Raw genomic sequence first — 16,064 nt, forward strand, 5'->3', positions numbered from 1 at the left:
CTTTTTTTTTTCTTTTAAACAGTATAAAACAGCAAGGAAGTTAACAGATCACATGGTTCTCAGATGTTAAGCCCTGTACATTCCCATTTAACATGTGCATGAGGTTCTTCAGGTTGATAAAGTAATTCAGCCATGGTATATCTTTGAAATTTGTTTTCACATGAGCATCAGTTGAAAAGGACATTCTGAAGAGACTTCAGACCCAGCTGAAGCAGTGGCTAACAGGTAATGCTAGGCAGGAAAGAGATGCCAGAGCCTGTGCTCCTCTTCCTACACCAAAGACATGCAGTCCTGCCATGACCCCCAGGCCAGAGAGCAGTTTCAGACCTTCCCAGGGGCAGCTGGGCTGCCAGCTGGGCTGACCCAGGAAACAGAGTCACTATTACCCACTATTACCATAAATTTAATGCTCTCAAGGAGAGTGCTTATTTTGGTTTACCATCAAGTCTTCAAAGCTTCTGGTCCAAATGGCCTTTCTGAAGGAGAGCAGGGAATGAAGCTATGTTCCCTCCTGACCCATAAAAAAAGAGGGTCTTTCAAGAGTGAAAGGCTAAGCAGTAAGACTTACTAGAAATGGAGTTTATTTGGTGCACAGATTCATAAACACAGATCAAATGTCAGAACCTTTGGGCTTTAGTAATATTATCCAATCTAAAACTTCCTTAGCAAGCAAGAGCTGGAGGGCTTGCTCTAGGATGCACCTTGTCTTCTTTCCTGTGCTCCCTACTTTTTTCATACAAAGAGGTTCACTGTCTATGAAGAGCACCATCTTGCAACATGCAATTGATTCCTGACAGGAAAAACACACATGGCAAAGATAAAATTAGGGTTTGCTCACATCAACCACTATTGCTTCTTTGCTTCCTACAGTACTGCCTGGAAACCCATTGTTTTAAAACAGTTTCCATGGAGCAGCCTTTCCTGAGATTCCAAGTCTAATTCCTTCTCCTCCCATTCATATGGCTACATTCTTCAGTTAAAGAAAAATGAGTTAAGAAGTGGGGGAAAAATTAACATCTGCTTTCTTTTTTCTTCCTTCCATCCCTTTCCATAAATGCTTTTCTATATATATTTATTGTGATCTACATTGTCTTCTCAAATCTCTTTTCATAAGCACAAGATGGTCCTCACAATTCACAGGTTCCTGTCTGATTTCATTTTCTTCATTCTGCCTTGTGAGCCAAGAATGCAAGTCATGGGAAACAGTTCTTACATTGTTCTTGACAGAAAAACAGGTTTCAGTATTCTTCATAAAGATATTTTGTTTAATTCTATTCCTCTCTTAATCAGATACTTTAATGAGCAGCATACAGCAAGTAGCAACTAATCAGAGAAATACCATGTTAGAAATTAAGTGTGTTTTAAATAAAAATTACAAGCAAAGACCAAAGGAAATCTGTAAGTTTCATTACGCATTAAACTTGATAAAATTAGGCTCTGTTTAACCATGGTGTGAAGAAGACTTCAAAGACATGATTTTTTACATAATGGAGATACTTGTTGTTAACAATACCTTAAACTGGACAATACTATCCTGGACTATCAGGAAAGCTTTTACAACGCTACAAAATAGACACAGCATGGAGAACTGTGTGATTGTTAAAGTGCTCAATCCTTCTGCTGAACTGGAGTCATCCAACATCTGAGCTGCTTCTCATTAAGAGACAAGTTAACTTCCCTTAAGATAAAACAATTTTTTTTTGCCATGTGTTCACTAAAGGTAAGAATTTCAACTTTCCAGATTATCATTGATAACCGAGGATATGGTAAATTGTCAGCAAATTTACAAGAGCAATGCCTTTCCTTCAGGTAAAAGCAGGTACTCCTTTCCTTGGGTGCAGGAAGTCAGAAGGTCCAAAGATTCATTCTTCTTATCATCAGTAAGAACTGATCATGTGTTATTCGTCCTCTCATACAGGCTTTTTACAAACCTTCATCTCCATCAGACACCATGGAGCTCATGAGAAAACACAGGTGGAGTACTTAATATAACTGCCTCAAAAAAACCCATGTTTAACTATTCTGAAATCTCAGTATTTTTCAACTCACATAGAATTTTCCAGGCCCAGACATTTTCTAATTGCTACTACCCAGCTATTTCTGAACAAGGGCAGCATTTCTACACAACATGAAGTGCTATCCTGGGTTCCTCTTATATTTTCCACATTTAAAAACTCACACACACTAGACTATCCATATTTCATGCCACATCATCTTCAGAGAAAAATGGTCAATTTTCTTTCTGAGATAGAGCAGCAAGCTAACACTAGCAGAAGAAAACTCAATTTCCTTCCTGTTCCCAGGGATCTTTCTCCACCAAACAAACAGTTGAGATTAAATATAACATATACAACCTTAAATACAAAAGCAAACCCTTACTTCCTTCAATGTGAGCCTGTGGGTTCTTATAGAGATGTTCAATCCGGCCTGTATTAAAAGAACTGGACCGACGAACGATGCCATGCACCTAGGGATTGAACAAGGAAAAATGGAAAAGTGGTAAACATTAAGAGGAAAGTTCATTACCATCACTCAGAATTCTCATGTATGTGGGCCTAACCCTTTTATCAGGTAATCAGAGCTCATCTCTATTCTTAAAGATGGACAGTTATCCAATTCCCAAATATGATACTGGGAGATGAGGTCAGGTGCTGTCATATTTACTTTAGCACCATTGAGTGGTTTCCCCTTCTCCCTCATTGACACCACTAGCAGCCCAAACATCACACACAGTACAGAAAACACACTGAATTGCCCCAGAGCACCATCTCCTAGTGAGTGAGGCTTGACAACATTACTGGAGTTGGAAAAGCAATATGTGAGTGCCAAGAAAACCATTGCTCCTTGGTTGTAGAGAAGTCTTTCTGGAGGCAGAGATAGGCATAGAAAAAGCAACAGCAGGAGATGGGGCTATGGAAAGAGAGTGGGCAGAGAGGAGAGAAGGGCAGAAAGAAGGGAGACAAAAGGAAAGAAGAAGCAGCAGCTGCAAGGCCCAAATGTATTTTAAAAATGAGCTGTCATTCACTTTCTGGGGTGCTGGAAGAACAGCCAGAACAGTCAGGGCTGTTTTGTAGACCTCATGAGTCACTGTTCTCCAGTGGGTTGCAAGAGACACAGACAAGCCTAAGAAGGAAACCCAGGCTGGGAATTTCCTTTAACCTGCCACGATAAATAAGCTGGTGAAAAAAAAACTACGCTGGAGCTGAGTAACATTAAAGAAAAGACCCTTTGTGCCTAATATATTAGAGAAATTTTTCAAACATTGACCCTATTTCCTCCTGTCCTGTAAGACTGCCCCATGATGCCTGCTGCCAAAATTCATGTTAGCTTTGGTTACCAGCTACAGAAGTTGTGCTTGCACAAGTGAAATCAAGCTTAAGCATCTGACTGTCCTCCACCTCTCCCTGGCTTTTATTTCTGAAAGTGACCCCCTGTACTTTGATACATCCTAGACTTGGTTTGTTGAGGCCATCCTTTTACTCTCCCACTTAATGTTAATTTGCAAGAATAGAGAAGCAGGAACAGGCAGTGTTAAGAGTTTTCGTTTAGTCTGGGTATTTTTGTTTTACACATAACACAAGCTATGGTTATTGACAAAGAACCTGTTTTTCATTTCATCTGGAGTCCAAAATTTAACCAAGTGAAAAAGTGCACACAACTGCAGATTAATACCAGTTTGCTGATTTAAGAATGACATTTTGGTGGCAAGATTTAAAGGAGCTCAATAACTTCATTTCTACAACTTACAGGTCAAATTTATTATGCCAATTTCCTTGCAGAAAATCACTTGGGTGTCCTGTCACATTGCTCACAACATACCTTGTTCTACAATTCAAACTCAGCTTTCCACAACTGAATAAAACATTTGCCCTTTCAGGATCAGTGAGGCACTGAGAAATGTGGCCCCCAAAAGAAATTTTCATCAAATGATGGATTTATGAAGATACATCATAAAAAACATGTAATTAAAAGTCCTATCAAAATAATTCTTTATAGATTGTGTGATCTGTGTGCCTATAATTTATAGGCACATCAAGTTTACAGAGAAACACTTTCAAAAAAAGACACTTTCATAATAACTTCACTTTCACAATGACTTCACTTGCACAAATGATGCTGAAAATATTTTAAGTACTTGAACAAACTATTACTTTGCTGAGTAAAATATCAGACTGCAGTTTTAATGTAACTAATTATTCTGAAGGAAGCAAACTGAGGTGCTCAGCAACAGAGGAGGTTTAAATTAAATATTAGGAAAAAATTTACTCATGGAAAGGGTGGTCAAGAACTGGAACAGGCTGCACAGACAAGTGGTTGAGGCACCAGCCCTGTAGGTATTTAAGAGACAAGTACATCTAGCATTTAGGAAGATAATTTAGTGGTGGACTTGGTATGTTGGGTTAACCATTAGACTGGATGATCTTGGAGATCATTTCCAACCTAAATTATTCTGTGATTCTTCTAGCAAGATTAAGTATTTTGGCTTAAAGTTCTGATGGGAGACTTCTTGAGCATTCAATTATCTATCTCTGAATGAAGTCATGCTGAAATTCATGATCATCTGAACAGTTGACCAATAAATCAAATCTTGCCAGCTCAAAAGCTCGATGAAAGATTGGGCTTGCAAGAGCTTTGTGTCTGCTCATGACTGTGATACAAACTTTTGACCAACGAGATGTGCTAAATGCACCCGTCCCAGGACTTCAAAAGAGTCGGTAAACAGACAAATCCAGAGAGCCTGTTACATCCAGTGATAACAAAAAAAACCATGTGAACACTGCTATTTTTTTTTCTTTTCTTTCTTCTTTTTTCTTTTTCTCCCACTCCTTATTCTGGTATGCACATACAAGAGCAAGAAAACCTGCCAAATGCTTAATCCATGACAGCAATATTACCGTAAGAAAACTGATGAAAGGTACCTTTGTCTGCATGGGACAGAGAATTGCAAGTGAAATGCAAACTCTGTGACAGGCCAAAATGTGTGCAGACTGGTTAATCTACTTAAGAATGTATCAGTGGATTTTTCTCAAAAGAGACAGATCTTCAAACACATCGAAATTTTAAAAAGAAAAGGAAGTTGAATGAAGCATCTCAATTAGGGAGGCAATCAGTTGTCGCATGCTTGCATTCAGTTATTTAGGAACAGAGGTTTCTAAATGGGAGCACAGGAAAGAACTCCAAAAAATTGATGAGGAGCTGAAGAACAGAAGGAAAGAACTCTACCCAACTATAGCAACCTTTGTACTGTAGAAAGGCTTATGTTTCATTTCCTGTTGTCAGTTCCCAACTTCATTGTGGACTGTGAGAGAATGTGCTTTTGCTTTCAAAATAGCAAAAGCAATCACAATATCCCTCATCCCCAAATGGAATGGAGAAATAATAAAAAATAATCAATTTACAATACTTAAAAATGAACTTCAATAACCAAATTAATCAATAAAGCCAAAGAAAGAATGGAATAAGCAAGGCAAGATTAACCTGGTACAAAAGTATGGGAAGCACAAACTGGCTGAGAAGAGACTTTTCACTAAGCTATGAAGCAGTATTACAACAGAAGTAATAAAATTCAACATTAAAACAAGCACTAAATTTTACTAAACCCCAAAAAAAAAAATACTACATTGTGGGGAGATTAATTTGACCACCCTGTCTCCTTCCATTTTCATACATTTTAGAAGCATCTTCTATGATCAAGAAGGCAAATATTCTTACATTTATGCTCACATCAGTTCAAACCCCTCAAATCAAACCACAACAAATAGCAACAACATGATTGTTGCTTTGCTGGACCAGAAGCAATGTGATTTTTCCCAGGGAAAATTATGCAGCAAGAAGGAATCAGACTCCCTTTATTTCAAGGAAAAAGAATGCAAAAAATCATGTGCTAAGCAATAATTCATCAATCCAAGAGAAAATGTAGAAAATAACTGTACCAAAGTATAACTTGTTTGGGGTTGGTTATTCGGGTTTTGTTTTAGGGTTTGTTTTTTCCTCTTTGAACAGAGAAAGCAAAATGCAAGGTTTTCATTGCTGAAATAAAACTGCCAAAAAAAGGGCCTTTACTGTGGAGAGAGAGGTGGGGAAAGAGAACAAACAAGAAGTTCTTATTCCTTTATGTGGTACATTGCATCATAAATTATTCCCTAATTCCTTACAGTTTTGGCTCACACAGGTCACTGCTTATCTGAGCTGGCGGGAAACATGCAAACCAGCTATACCCCGAGGAGAAGAGGGAATCCACCAGTGGACATTAGATGATAAATAGTACAATAACCTGGCATGATTACAGGCCATGTTGCACATTCCTCTCTGGAGTTTTGATTTGTTATCTAGGACTGGAGTGGAAAACATACACAGGGAAGGACAGAAGCAGAGGAAGCGGGCTGGGGCTGCAGCATCCAAACGACTCCATCAGCCTGCAGCCAGTCACCGAGTCACTCACCTCATAGCCTTTTTCCAACAGGAACTCAGCCAAGTACGATCCATCCTGGGAAGAGCAAGATATAGGAAAATGTTAGAAACACAGTGAATAGGCCCGGGAGATTTGGACTGGTTAAGATCTCAAAAGAGGAAAGAAAAAAACTTGTAGTGAGTAGACCGGGTAACAAGCCTATACTTTGATTTCTCCAGATTCATACAGCGACCTAAAAATACCACAGTTTCTCTGTAGTTAATTTTAGACTATGAAGCAGTATATTTTAAGATGACTTGCATACAAATGCTGGTTGAGAATTCCCATCTCTTGAACCTCTTCCCAAGTTCCATTATAAAGTGCCTGGGGACTATCTTTCTAAAATATCCTAACCACAGTCTTTGAATTTGAACTATTTTGGAGATAGGGAAGGAAAAACATGTAAAAAATAGTACAAGCTTGGCATCCTCTACAAACCAACATGCCTCAGTAGCACCTTGCCACACTGGCATCCCCTTGGCCAGGCATTCCTTCTACAATGCTTCTGAAGGCAGCAATAATTCTGCCTTGCCTGACCTACAGAGTTTTCAAAAACATCCCTGGCACACCTTATACTTAAACTACACAATAAAAGCCACTTTCAGATCTTAAATATATATCATTGAAGGTTGAGAATTTGGGTCATTTAATTTCAAGGGGTTTTATTTTTTATTTTTTTTCCTCCTGTGAAATCCTTGTCAAACTTAAATTATTAAGCTCCCCAAAAGCAACATGTGTTCAAAACATATGCTAGCACACATTTTCCTGAAATAAGAGGATTCTCCTGGCATGAATATTGCCAGAATTACCAAAACCAGTAAGTTCATAACACCTTTATAAATGTACAAATACCATCACATACCCAGCAAAGTTTGCCCCTCCAAAAGAGTTCTCACTAACTGATTCAATGATTACCCATGCCCAAAGTCTGCACTTTCACTCACTTCTTGAATTGCTTGTTCCTTCAATATGTGAATGTATTCCACCAGACCCAAACTACTTGCTACAAAAAGACCATAAAAACAATGAGATGCCACTATGCTTACAGGTTTAAACTCTGTTATGTGGATCTGCTCTGTCATAATCATGGCCAGAGACATTTAAGAGCAAAACTAAACAGACATTTCTTTCTGATCATCACTTAAAAGCATGTTGCTCCAGAGAAAAACTTCCTTTTTACATCATATTAAATGGGTTTTTTTGCCTCATAGAGAGCCTAAGAAGAATAACACACTAAAGTAAGAAATTATAGATGCACTAGAAGGCCTTACAGGAGCAGGACTGCCAAGGGAAATTGCTTAATGCATTGATGGCAAAATCCTAGGTATGCAAAATGGCACAGTACAGTGCACAGGGGCACATTGCTCTATGTTTAAAAGTGTAGCATTAGAAAAGGAATTACTTCATGTTATAAATGCTTCATAAAGTCTCACACAGTCTAAAAGGCCTTGAAACCAAGAAAGTTTCAGCTTCCATCTTCCTTGCACTACATGTACATGTATGTGCTCAGATCTTCACAGGGCTAGAGCCCTGTAATAGCAGTCTATGACACCAGTTAATCAGGAAAATAACCACATGTGCCATAGCTTCACTGGAAGAATATGTACATCAAATTATAAGAACAAGGCCCTACTGAAAGGAGACACTCAAAGAATATTTGATGGAAAATCTGGAAAAACATAAGTGCAAAGGGGGAGATGACAGCTAGCTTTAATGCTTTTGTCATCTTTTTCATTAGCAATTCCTCCAGGATTTAGCAGAGAGGGTAAAACTTCCAAACTCTCCTTAGTTGCTCAGTCCACTACAAGACAAAATTATTAATAAAATAAAAAAAAAAGGAGGTGAAAGTGGGGGACCCAGAGAGTGCAAAGGAGAGGAAAAAGAAAGGCTGTGATTACTTAGGAAGTTGATGGGAAACAGACTTAACTAGGATTGAACCCTGTCAATAAGGTCTTGTTCTTCTCACCCAGGCCATTGCTCAAAGTTTCCAGTCACCCTGGAACATTTTGAACCAGCAGTGGCACTTGCTTCCTCTGCGCTTCCTTTCCAGGTCTATCAAGTGATAGGGCAGGGCTTCACAATGAGTGGGAAACAGGCAGCAAGTGTGAAAGCTCCTGCTTTCTGGCTCTGGCACAGCACAGCTGATTCAGTGTCTGGTAATCGCCCAGAGCGCAGATCCGCGCTGTCCCGCGCTGCGATACCGTATCGCACGCGGCCCCAGGGGTCACGGCTCCCTTCCTTCTCTTTTCAGTACAGCAGCCTGTCAGTGGGAATGGCAATCACAACAGCCATCAAAGCCTCAAAGAGTTTGCAGCTGGTAAGGACAGCACAGTTTCCATCTTCTGGTAATGAGGTCAGGGAGTAAATAATAACAAGTAAGCTTTGTAAAGTGATTTAAACCTTTAGCCATAGGAGACACATATATTACACATATAAATTCTATTATCAAAGCTATTGATTTGCATTTATACTGCAAAGTCTTCAAGATACAGGAATCCCTGAACCAAAAAAGGGATATTAAAGGAACGAGGTGTTAAATAATTATATAATGTAGATGCTATCATATTTCATTTGGGAGCTTAGTTTTGCTAAAGTACCCAGCTAATGATATTCAGTTTATAACAAATCAACAAAATATCAGAAGACAGAAGCAGATCTCTGTCTGTGGACAAACAGTTTTGGAACAAAATTTCCTACAGGCTGCCTTTAAGTAGGATTACAACGAGGCATGGCTCCGTACAGATATGTCAGATCAGCTTGAACAATAAAAACAGTTTAACAAGACTGACTAAATAAACCATCTCAGCTAAAACAGTTCCTCATCAGCACACTCTGGCACCTCAGACTTGAATTTCTGCGCTGTCTTCAGCCAAATACTAGTTTGAAAACTCATACAAAGAATGATACTTCAGCTGGCTTCCAAGACACAGCAGCAGGTTTCCAACTGCAGCTGCCTTACAACATGTCTGTAAAATTCCCAGACAAAAGAAAACAGCCATATAAACTAGCATGAGACAACTTTAGGATGCAATATTTTATATTTAATACAGTAGTTAATGTCAAAAACTTCAATAAGCTTTGACACACTATCAAAGAAAAACTTCCAACATGGTGAAGAAATTGAGACAAATGAGTTAGACAGTGCTTTGCCAAAATCATCTAGAATAAAAACAGTATCAAGTTTGACTTGATCCATGAGCAAATAACAGGATAATTTATACAAAAAACTGAAAACAAGTGTAACTCAATAGCCTGTTTAGCAATCCAACCTCCTTTTTTTTGCACTGTTTTACACAGTCAAGTTCCATTTGCCATGAACTAATTTGGGATTTATATTGACACATCCAGGGAAGGCTGTAGAAGCACCCTGACATGATAGCCATCTTCGTCCTCTTTCTTTGATTTGGCCAGCTCAAATACCCTTCCACAGAGCTCTTGGATTCAAGAATTAGATAATGCCTGAATGCCTGAGCATTCTTAATCCAGGGGACTCCCTCTTCCCCACAGCTCCTCTCTGCTAACAAAGAGGAGTGGAAGTACTAGATGGATGAAGCAACAAGGGAAAAGAGGTCAAGGGAAAAAGATCATGAGGAGGAGGAGGTACAGATTTCCTTTATTACTACTCCTAGAGTTCCAGGACAAGCATATGGAGTGCTTTTTCAGAAGGAGGGAAAAAGAATTAAAGACCTAACATAAATGACACAAGTGTATTATGACCATACCACTGAGGAGAAAGGGCTCTCAGTTGTGGGGGAGAAATATAAACATTTGAAAAGAAACACCCCCCAGTGTATCAAGTATTCAGAATTCATTATACCTCTGAAAAAAAAATGTGTAATGGTTTTCCACATACCACAGAAGAGATCAAAGGTGCTTATACTTATAAAATTCAAAACTGATTGAGGCTAGTGCCGTGCCCTTAAGAATAACTACAAAGGTGAGTTTGTGGAAGTTCAAACTAAATGTCAATTATCAAGGCCATTCTTAGAAGTTCTCAATTCCTTTTGAGCTACAAGCTGTAGTTGTGCTCTGCTGAAGTTAAATTTTAGCAAGTCCAATTATTCTGTTTTGGAGGAAAGTGCATGGAAAAAAGAGGGCACACTTTCATCCATAGGACATGGGTTTTATTTCCTAAAAGCATCTTTCTGCAACAACACAAGCAACAGTGCAGAGTCACCATTTTCATTTAGCCTTGTTGGAATAATCCATCTCCTCATGAAAATCTACAGAAGCACTGGTACTTCTGCCACTGGTGGCCTTGCACAATAAATTGCTGGTTCATCAACTTTTAAACTTTTGCACAGCTAGAAGCTAATGCTATTTCAGAGACTTATTGAACTGGAGTATGGTGACAGATCCTTTGGGGCAGGAGATACACACCACTCTAAAGCAACATCCAACTAATTTTAATAGCAGTCTGTAGCAACTATTCATTTCTTCATGGCACTCCAGAGCAGTCTTCCTTAAAAACAAAAAATCCATGAGAGCAATAAAGTGAAAAGTTATTTTTGTTGAAAAATGCATACTTCTAATAATTTCCAGTGATTTACAGAGGAAATCAGTAATTTTTTGCAGATACTATAAAAAGAACAGTGCTACACTTTGTCTCAAATCTTCAAGGTGATAATCGAGGTAAAGCATTGAGGCATTCATAAAAAATTCCTCATACTGAAAACAGGAAGAACTATGAACTCTGAAGTATTTAACTGATTTATTAAAGCTGCCACCCTCTAAATGCAGCAGTTATTTTGCTATTTTGATTTGTATTCTGGCCAAGTAAGAATATAAAAACAAGTATCCTTTTGTTCCTGCTGTCAAAAGAAAAAGTCAAAAGGCAGTAAATGTAAAAAAAAAATCTTTGTTTTAAAAGATTGTCCAATTAATCAAAGGTTTTTGTAATTCATTAACTGCAGTGCAACAAAATAAAATTAAGCAGGAGGAAAAGTTAGCAACAAGGAAAGCATTTACTTACACTACTCTTTTCTTTTCCAATTAAGTTTTGTTTAAAGGCAAAAGAAAAGCAAAGTTGCTTTGGAAAAATGAATCACTGTGTTATTTCCTAGTCTGAGCTCCATCTGACCTCACACACTATTCCACTGGTAAACTAGTGCAGTTACAGAAAAGACCAAGATACTCTTCCTTTCTCCCTCCCTCCAATTGTCTTTATCTAAAACAACATTATTCACATCATCAATACTTATAGCTATTCCACTGTGAACTTTAACACAGACCCCTCATTTAAAGAGCAAGCCTTGCACCACTCTAAGGCTGACATGAACAGAATAAATCTCTGCAATTCAAGTTTGCTCCATACTAACCAGTAACCAGTTTGGCTTAACTTAAGCTAACAACAGTAAGGTATGTCAGCTAAATGGTGCTGATTGTTTTAAGTGTTGGTATTGAAATGCATAAAACCTTCAGTCTAAACCAGTATGATATTCTACAATAATCAAATAGCTTGTATCTATCACACAAATCTGCTCCCAACATCTCAGCTTGGGAAAAACAAATTACACCAACAAACTGAGTATATAGGGTTTTTTCCTGATTGCAGGAACCTGTGGCACATAGTGTGTTATGTCCAAGCACACCACAAATTTGCCAGTGATGACAGTCAGGTGCTTGAAAGCTTTCCTTAGGAAAAAAACCTAAAAATCATGCCCCTAAACATTCAGGCATCAAGATACTCAAAATAACTGCTAGCTCTCAAAACTATCCAAAGAACTATTACTAAGAAGAAGAGTAGTCTCAGTAGAGAGCCTTCTAAAGCTTATAAAAGTTATGAGCCACAATAGTTTTTTCTTAGTTTTTTCTTCAAATATAAATGTCTAGTATTGTATACTAATTTATTAGTACACTAATATAAACCAAACCAGTTAGGAACTCTGAATTTGAATGAAAACTAGCTGTACTTTTCTGTCTCGCTAATGAAAGCATAGGGATTAGAAGATTGTGTCTATAAACATGGAAATGTAAATCAAATGGGCAACACTCCATATGAAAATTAAAAAAATTCTATGTATGTAATGGGAAACTCGTAACAATTTTAAAAGCCACAAGATTATTGTTTTGCCATCCCTATTTCCTCCTGCTTTCAGAAAGGTACTGGTATCAGATGGTCTTTCACCTTTCCAAAAGAGCAAGAGCAGCTCCAATCAGCAGCAGCAGGTATGAGCTTTTTGGACCTGCTTGATCCTTGAGTACCCAGTCTAAGCCAACAGCCCCATTAAGTGACTCACAGTGACTCAGGGGAAACCCCTCAATATGCAACAAATGCAAACTCACCTCAAACACTACCCAGTGGAAACCCAAACAGACAAAACCTACTGCAGAGGGCAAAGAAGCCAGGAAACTCAGAGCTAAGCTGCAGGCTATGCCCCCAAAAGAATAACTTTTACATCAAAATTTCAAAATTCAGAATCAAAATTGTCACAGTAAAAAATCCATAAAGCCCTGAAATTTTGGGTTCAGAAGGAATTGTGTCTTTTATATTTAAAGGAAATTAGTAATTCTGTGAAGTGACACCAGGAGGAAAAGTATGACATCTTGGCATGCCACCTTTAACACCCTACAGTGGAAAACCAGTAACAGCAGCAGTAACATGGCTATCACTGCAATTTGGGGAGGGCACCTGAACTTATGACCACAGCTCAACACACATCCTACCAGAAATACTGGACTCATCTCGCTCCAAGACAGAGCCTTTCTTTCTTTTTATCCTTTCTGCAGCAGCCTAATGCAGAAGTTGAGGTTAAAGCTGCTTTCAGCACTGTAGCACCAGCCTCTCAGGCTGATGGCTCAAGCAGGCTTTATCCACTCCTGCTCACCTCCTGAGTTTTTTACCTTAAGTTTAGCCCAAGATGTTTCCTAACAGAATGCAAGGTCAGTTATTTGAGACAAAACAAAATAAACATCTCACTTGCTATCTTGTTTGCATGAGACCAAAGCCTAATAAAAGAGAAATAAATGAGTGTAGATCAGGAAAAAGATTTTTAATTCATTCTTCTGTACACAGCTTTACAGATGGATACTGTAATTTTGTCTGAAATGTAGTTTATTTAGAGAAAAACACAAAACAAGAAATTATATTCCAGTTGGAGAAGAGGAGCAGTGCACAGTAACCCAACTCTTATTTTCTTAAAAGTTTGCATAGTGAGACATTCGAAAATCCAGTCAGGAAGGTCTGTTTGTTATAACTTCAACAGCTCTCAGACTTGCAATATTTGCTTGGATGGAAGAAAAGTGCTGATCCTGCAGTGATATGATCTGCAAATCATGGAAGAAAATACTCTGTTTCTGGACATTTCAAGTTCTGGGAGTAAACAGCTTGCCTTACAACTTGTCATAACTCTCTTTGGTATTGCCTCTCCCAGTCTGCATGGTTTGAGCCCAGTTTCTTTACTGTGCTGGTATCTTCTGAATAAATAATTTTTTTTCAGTAACTCTGCTTATTTATGCAATTCTCACCTTTTTATTACAAGATTTCCAAACTTCCCAATTTTCAGCAGAGGTCTTTAAAAGATGGACTCTAATACTTTTCAGAGTTGTGGATTCAGAGTGGCCAAGAGACCAGACAGCCTAACTGTGGTCTTCAACACCCTGAGCTCTGGGCAGTTCAGATTTCTCTTTACACCAGTAAGGGATAAAATAAGAACCAAAAGAACCCAAAGAGCAATCACAGAAATAAATTTCCTAATAGTTCTGCAATGGAATAGAAAAGGAAAAATGTGATTGAAATTTCAAAACAAACAAACAAGGAAAACCCTACAGAAATACCAAAGCTAGATTCTGGTGAAAAGGATAAATATTTGGACCAAAATGTAACATATTCATTTACTGTCTTAACTTAACTATTTGCAACACCTTTTGTTCAGGAGAAATGGAAGAAACAGTAACAGGGGAGAAATTTAGCAGAAGAGCTCTTAAGAGTTGTTCCCCAGAGTTTACTGTACCCACATGCACTTCTTCCTCACAAAAGGAATGTTATGCATTTTGAGTCCGCCCTACATAAATCCATGCTTTAGTTCATTGGAAAAAAAAAAGGCAAAAAATGAAAATGGTAAAACTCTTAAGACAACAAGTTCTTCTTGTGCTGTCCAAAATATTGTTCTACCAAAAAAATAAATGTAAAAAAACAATTAGGAAGTCAAAGACCATGTCAAAGACACATGGTCTACAAAGATTTGAATACTTTTTTTTTCCAAAGGTAACACTTGCCAGAATTCCATGTTTTGCAAAATCTTTTTATTATGCCAAGGAGAAGTTTCATATTTGTTGGATATTTTTAAGGGAGAGTAAATATGCTTCTAAGGTTTTGGGCTTTTTACAGTTTAGTATTTCCTTGGGTTTTGGGGTTCTGTTTAATACACTGTGCATGTTCTATACTACAACTGCAAATAAACATTAACTCTGTAGCAAAACATCCTTGAATGAGCAGAAGTATTTATTCAGACAGCACCTGCCTTCCTCTCTAAGCAAAGACAACTCTTAGTGAAGATTCTTAACTGTGTAAAAGCTGCAGTCATGTTCAAAACACTGAGATATGAATTGACTGAAATTAGACATTAGACTCAATACCTCTGTTCCACACGGCTGCTCTTGCTAATCAGGGGCTCTGATGCCACATGGACTGAGCTTCCTGGTGGCAAGAAGCCAAGCAGGATAAGGATTATCTGGGCGATAGCAAAAGGATGCAGTGTTTTTTCAGAGAAGGTTGCAGAAGGTCGTCCTTATATTTACAGATACCATACAATGCCTTGTGTACCCAACTTCACAGCTTTCCCTTGTCCGCTTCAAAAGGGGGAAAAAAAACCCACCCAGTTTCATTAATTGCCAAGGTTCTCATCTAAGGCAACCAGAAAAGGAAAGTGAGCAATCGCATTTGCTTATCCCATCTGTCAGGAGCAGGATTTGGAATATACAACTACCACGAAACCACCAGCAAAATACCAATTTCTTCAATTCAATACAGTATTAAAAATCACCTGCAGACTGAGTTAGCAAAAACCCTTTGCATCATCTTCAAGTGCAGTAAATCAAAAGAATTCTTTCATCAAGGTAGTTTTCATGAACAGCTTCCTAATTAAGGTAAGGACAGAGCAAGATCAAGGTAAAGCAACTCTTTAAATAGTTTAAATATTTCCACATCAGTCTTGTTCCAATGAATTAGGCAGTTTTGCACAGATCTCTGAAAACAGAAAAACTATTTAAAACTTTCATTAAGAAGCTTTCAAGAAACATCAAAACAGATTATTTTCAAAACCTCGACACAAACAAGCTTCTTTCATTTACTATTGCACAAAAACCTAGTTAAATTTAACTGTCTTTGCAGACTGTGGAGAAGTGGAGTACATGGGACACATTTAATCATTTTTGTCTGTATTCATAGTGATTTCCTCTAATCTCAAGGTTTCTTTGCAGTTCATTTGAATGTCTTTGCACCCTAGGAACTACAGGAAATTCTACGGAAACCTCCCTGTCTCAATAACTTTGTAATGTGTTCTGTTACATTTACTCCTACCAAAAGCCAAACACCACAGGATCACAGTGTTTCTTCTTTGAAATTCATAAATTCTTTAATTGCCAAGGGACATAAGGGTACGCTTTAACTGAA

General features: G+C 38.1%; 1 protein-coding gene across 1 annotated transcript in view; it reads right to left on the reverse strand.

Moving 5' to 3' along the window:
• GMDS (GDP-mannose 4,6-dehydratase) overlaps positions 1 to 16,064 on the reverse strand; it is a 409,472-nt gene that overhangs the window by 341,637 nt on the left and 51,771 nt on the right. The window contains exons 2-3 of the mRNA XM_054632699.2: positions 6,443 to 6,487; positions 2,380 to 2,467 (exon numbers count right to left, since the gene is read on the reverse strand). Of these exons, the coding sequence (XP_054488674.2) occupies positions 2,380 to 2,467; positions 6,443 to 6,487 (133 nt within the window). The remainder of the gene's footprint in view (positions 1 to 2,379; positions 2,468 to 6,442; positions 6,488 to 16,064) is intronic.

Source organism: Agelaius phoeniceus, chromosome 1, assembly GCF_051311805.1.
Source record: "Agelaius phoeniceus isolate bAgePho1 chromosome 1, bAgePho1.hap1, whole genome shotgun sequence".
Lineage (NCBI taxonomy): Eukaryota > Metazoa > Chordata > Aves > Passeriformes > Icteridae > Agelaius > Agelaius phoeniceus.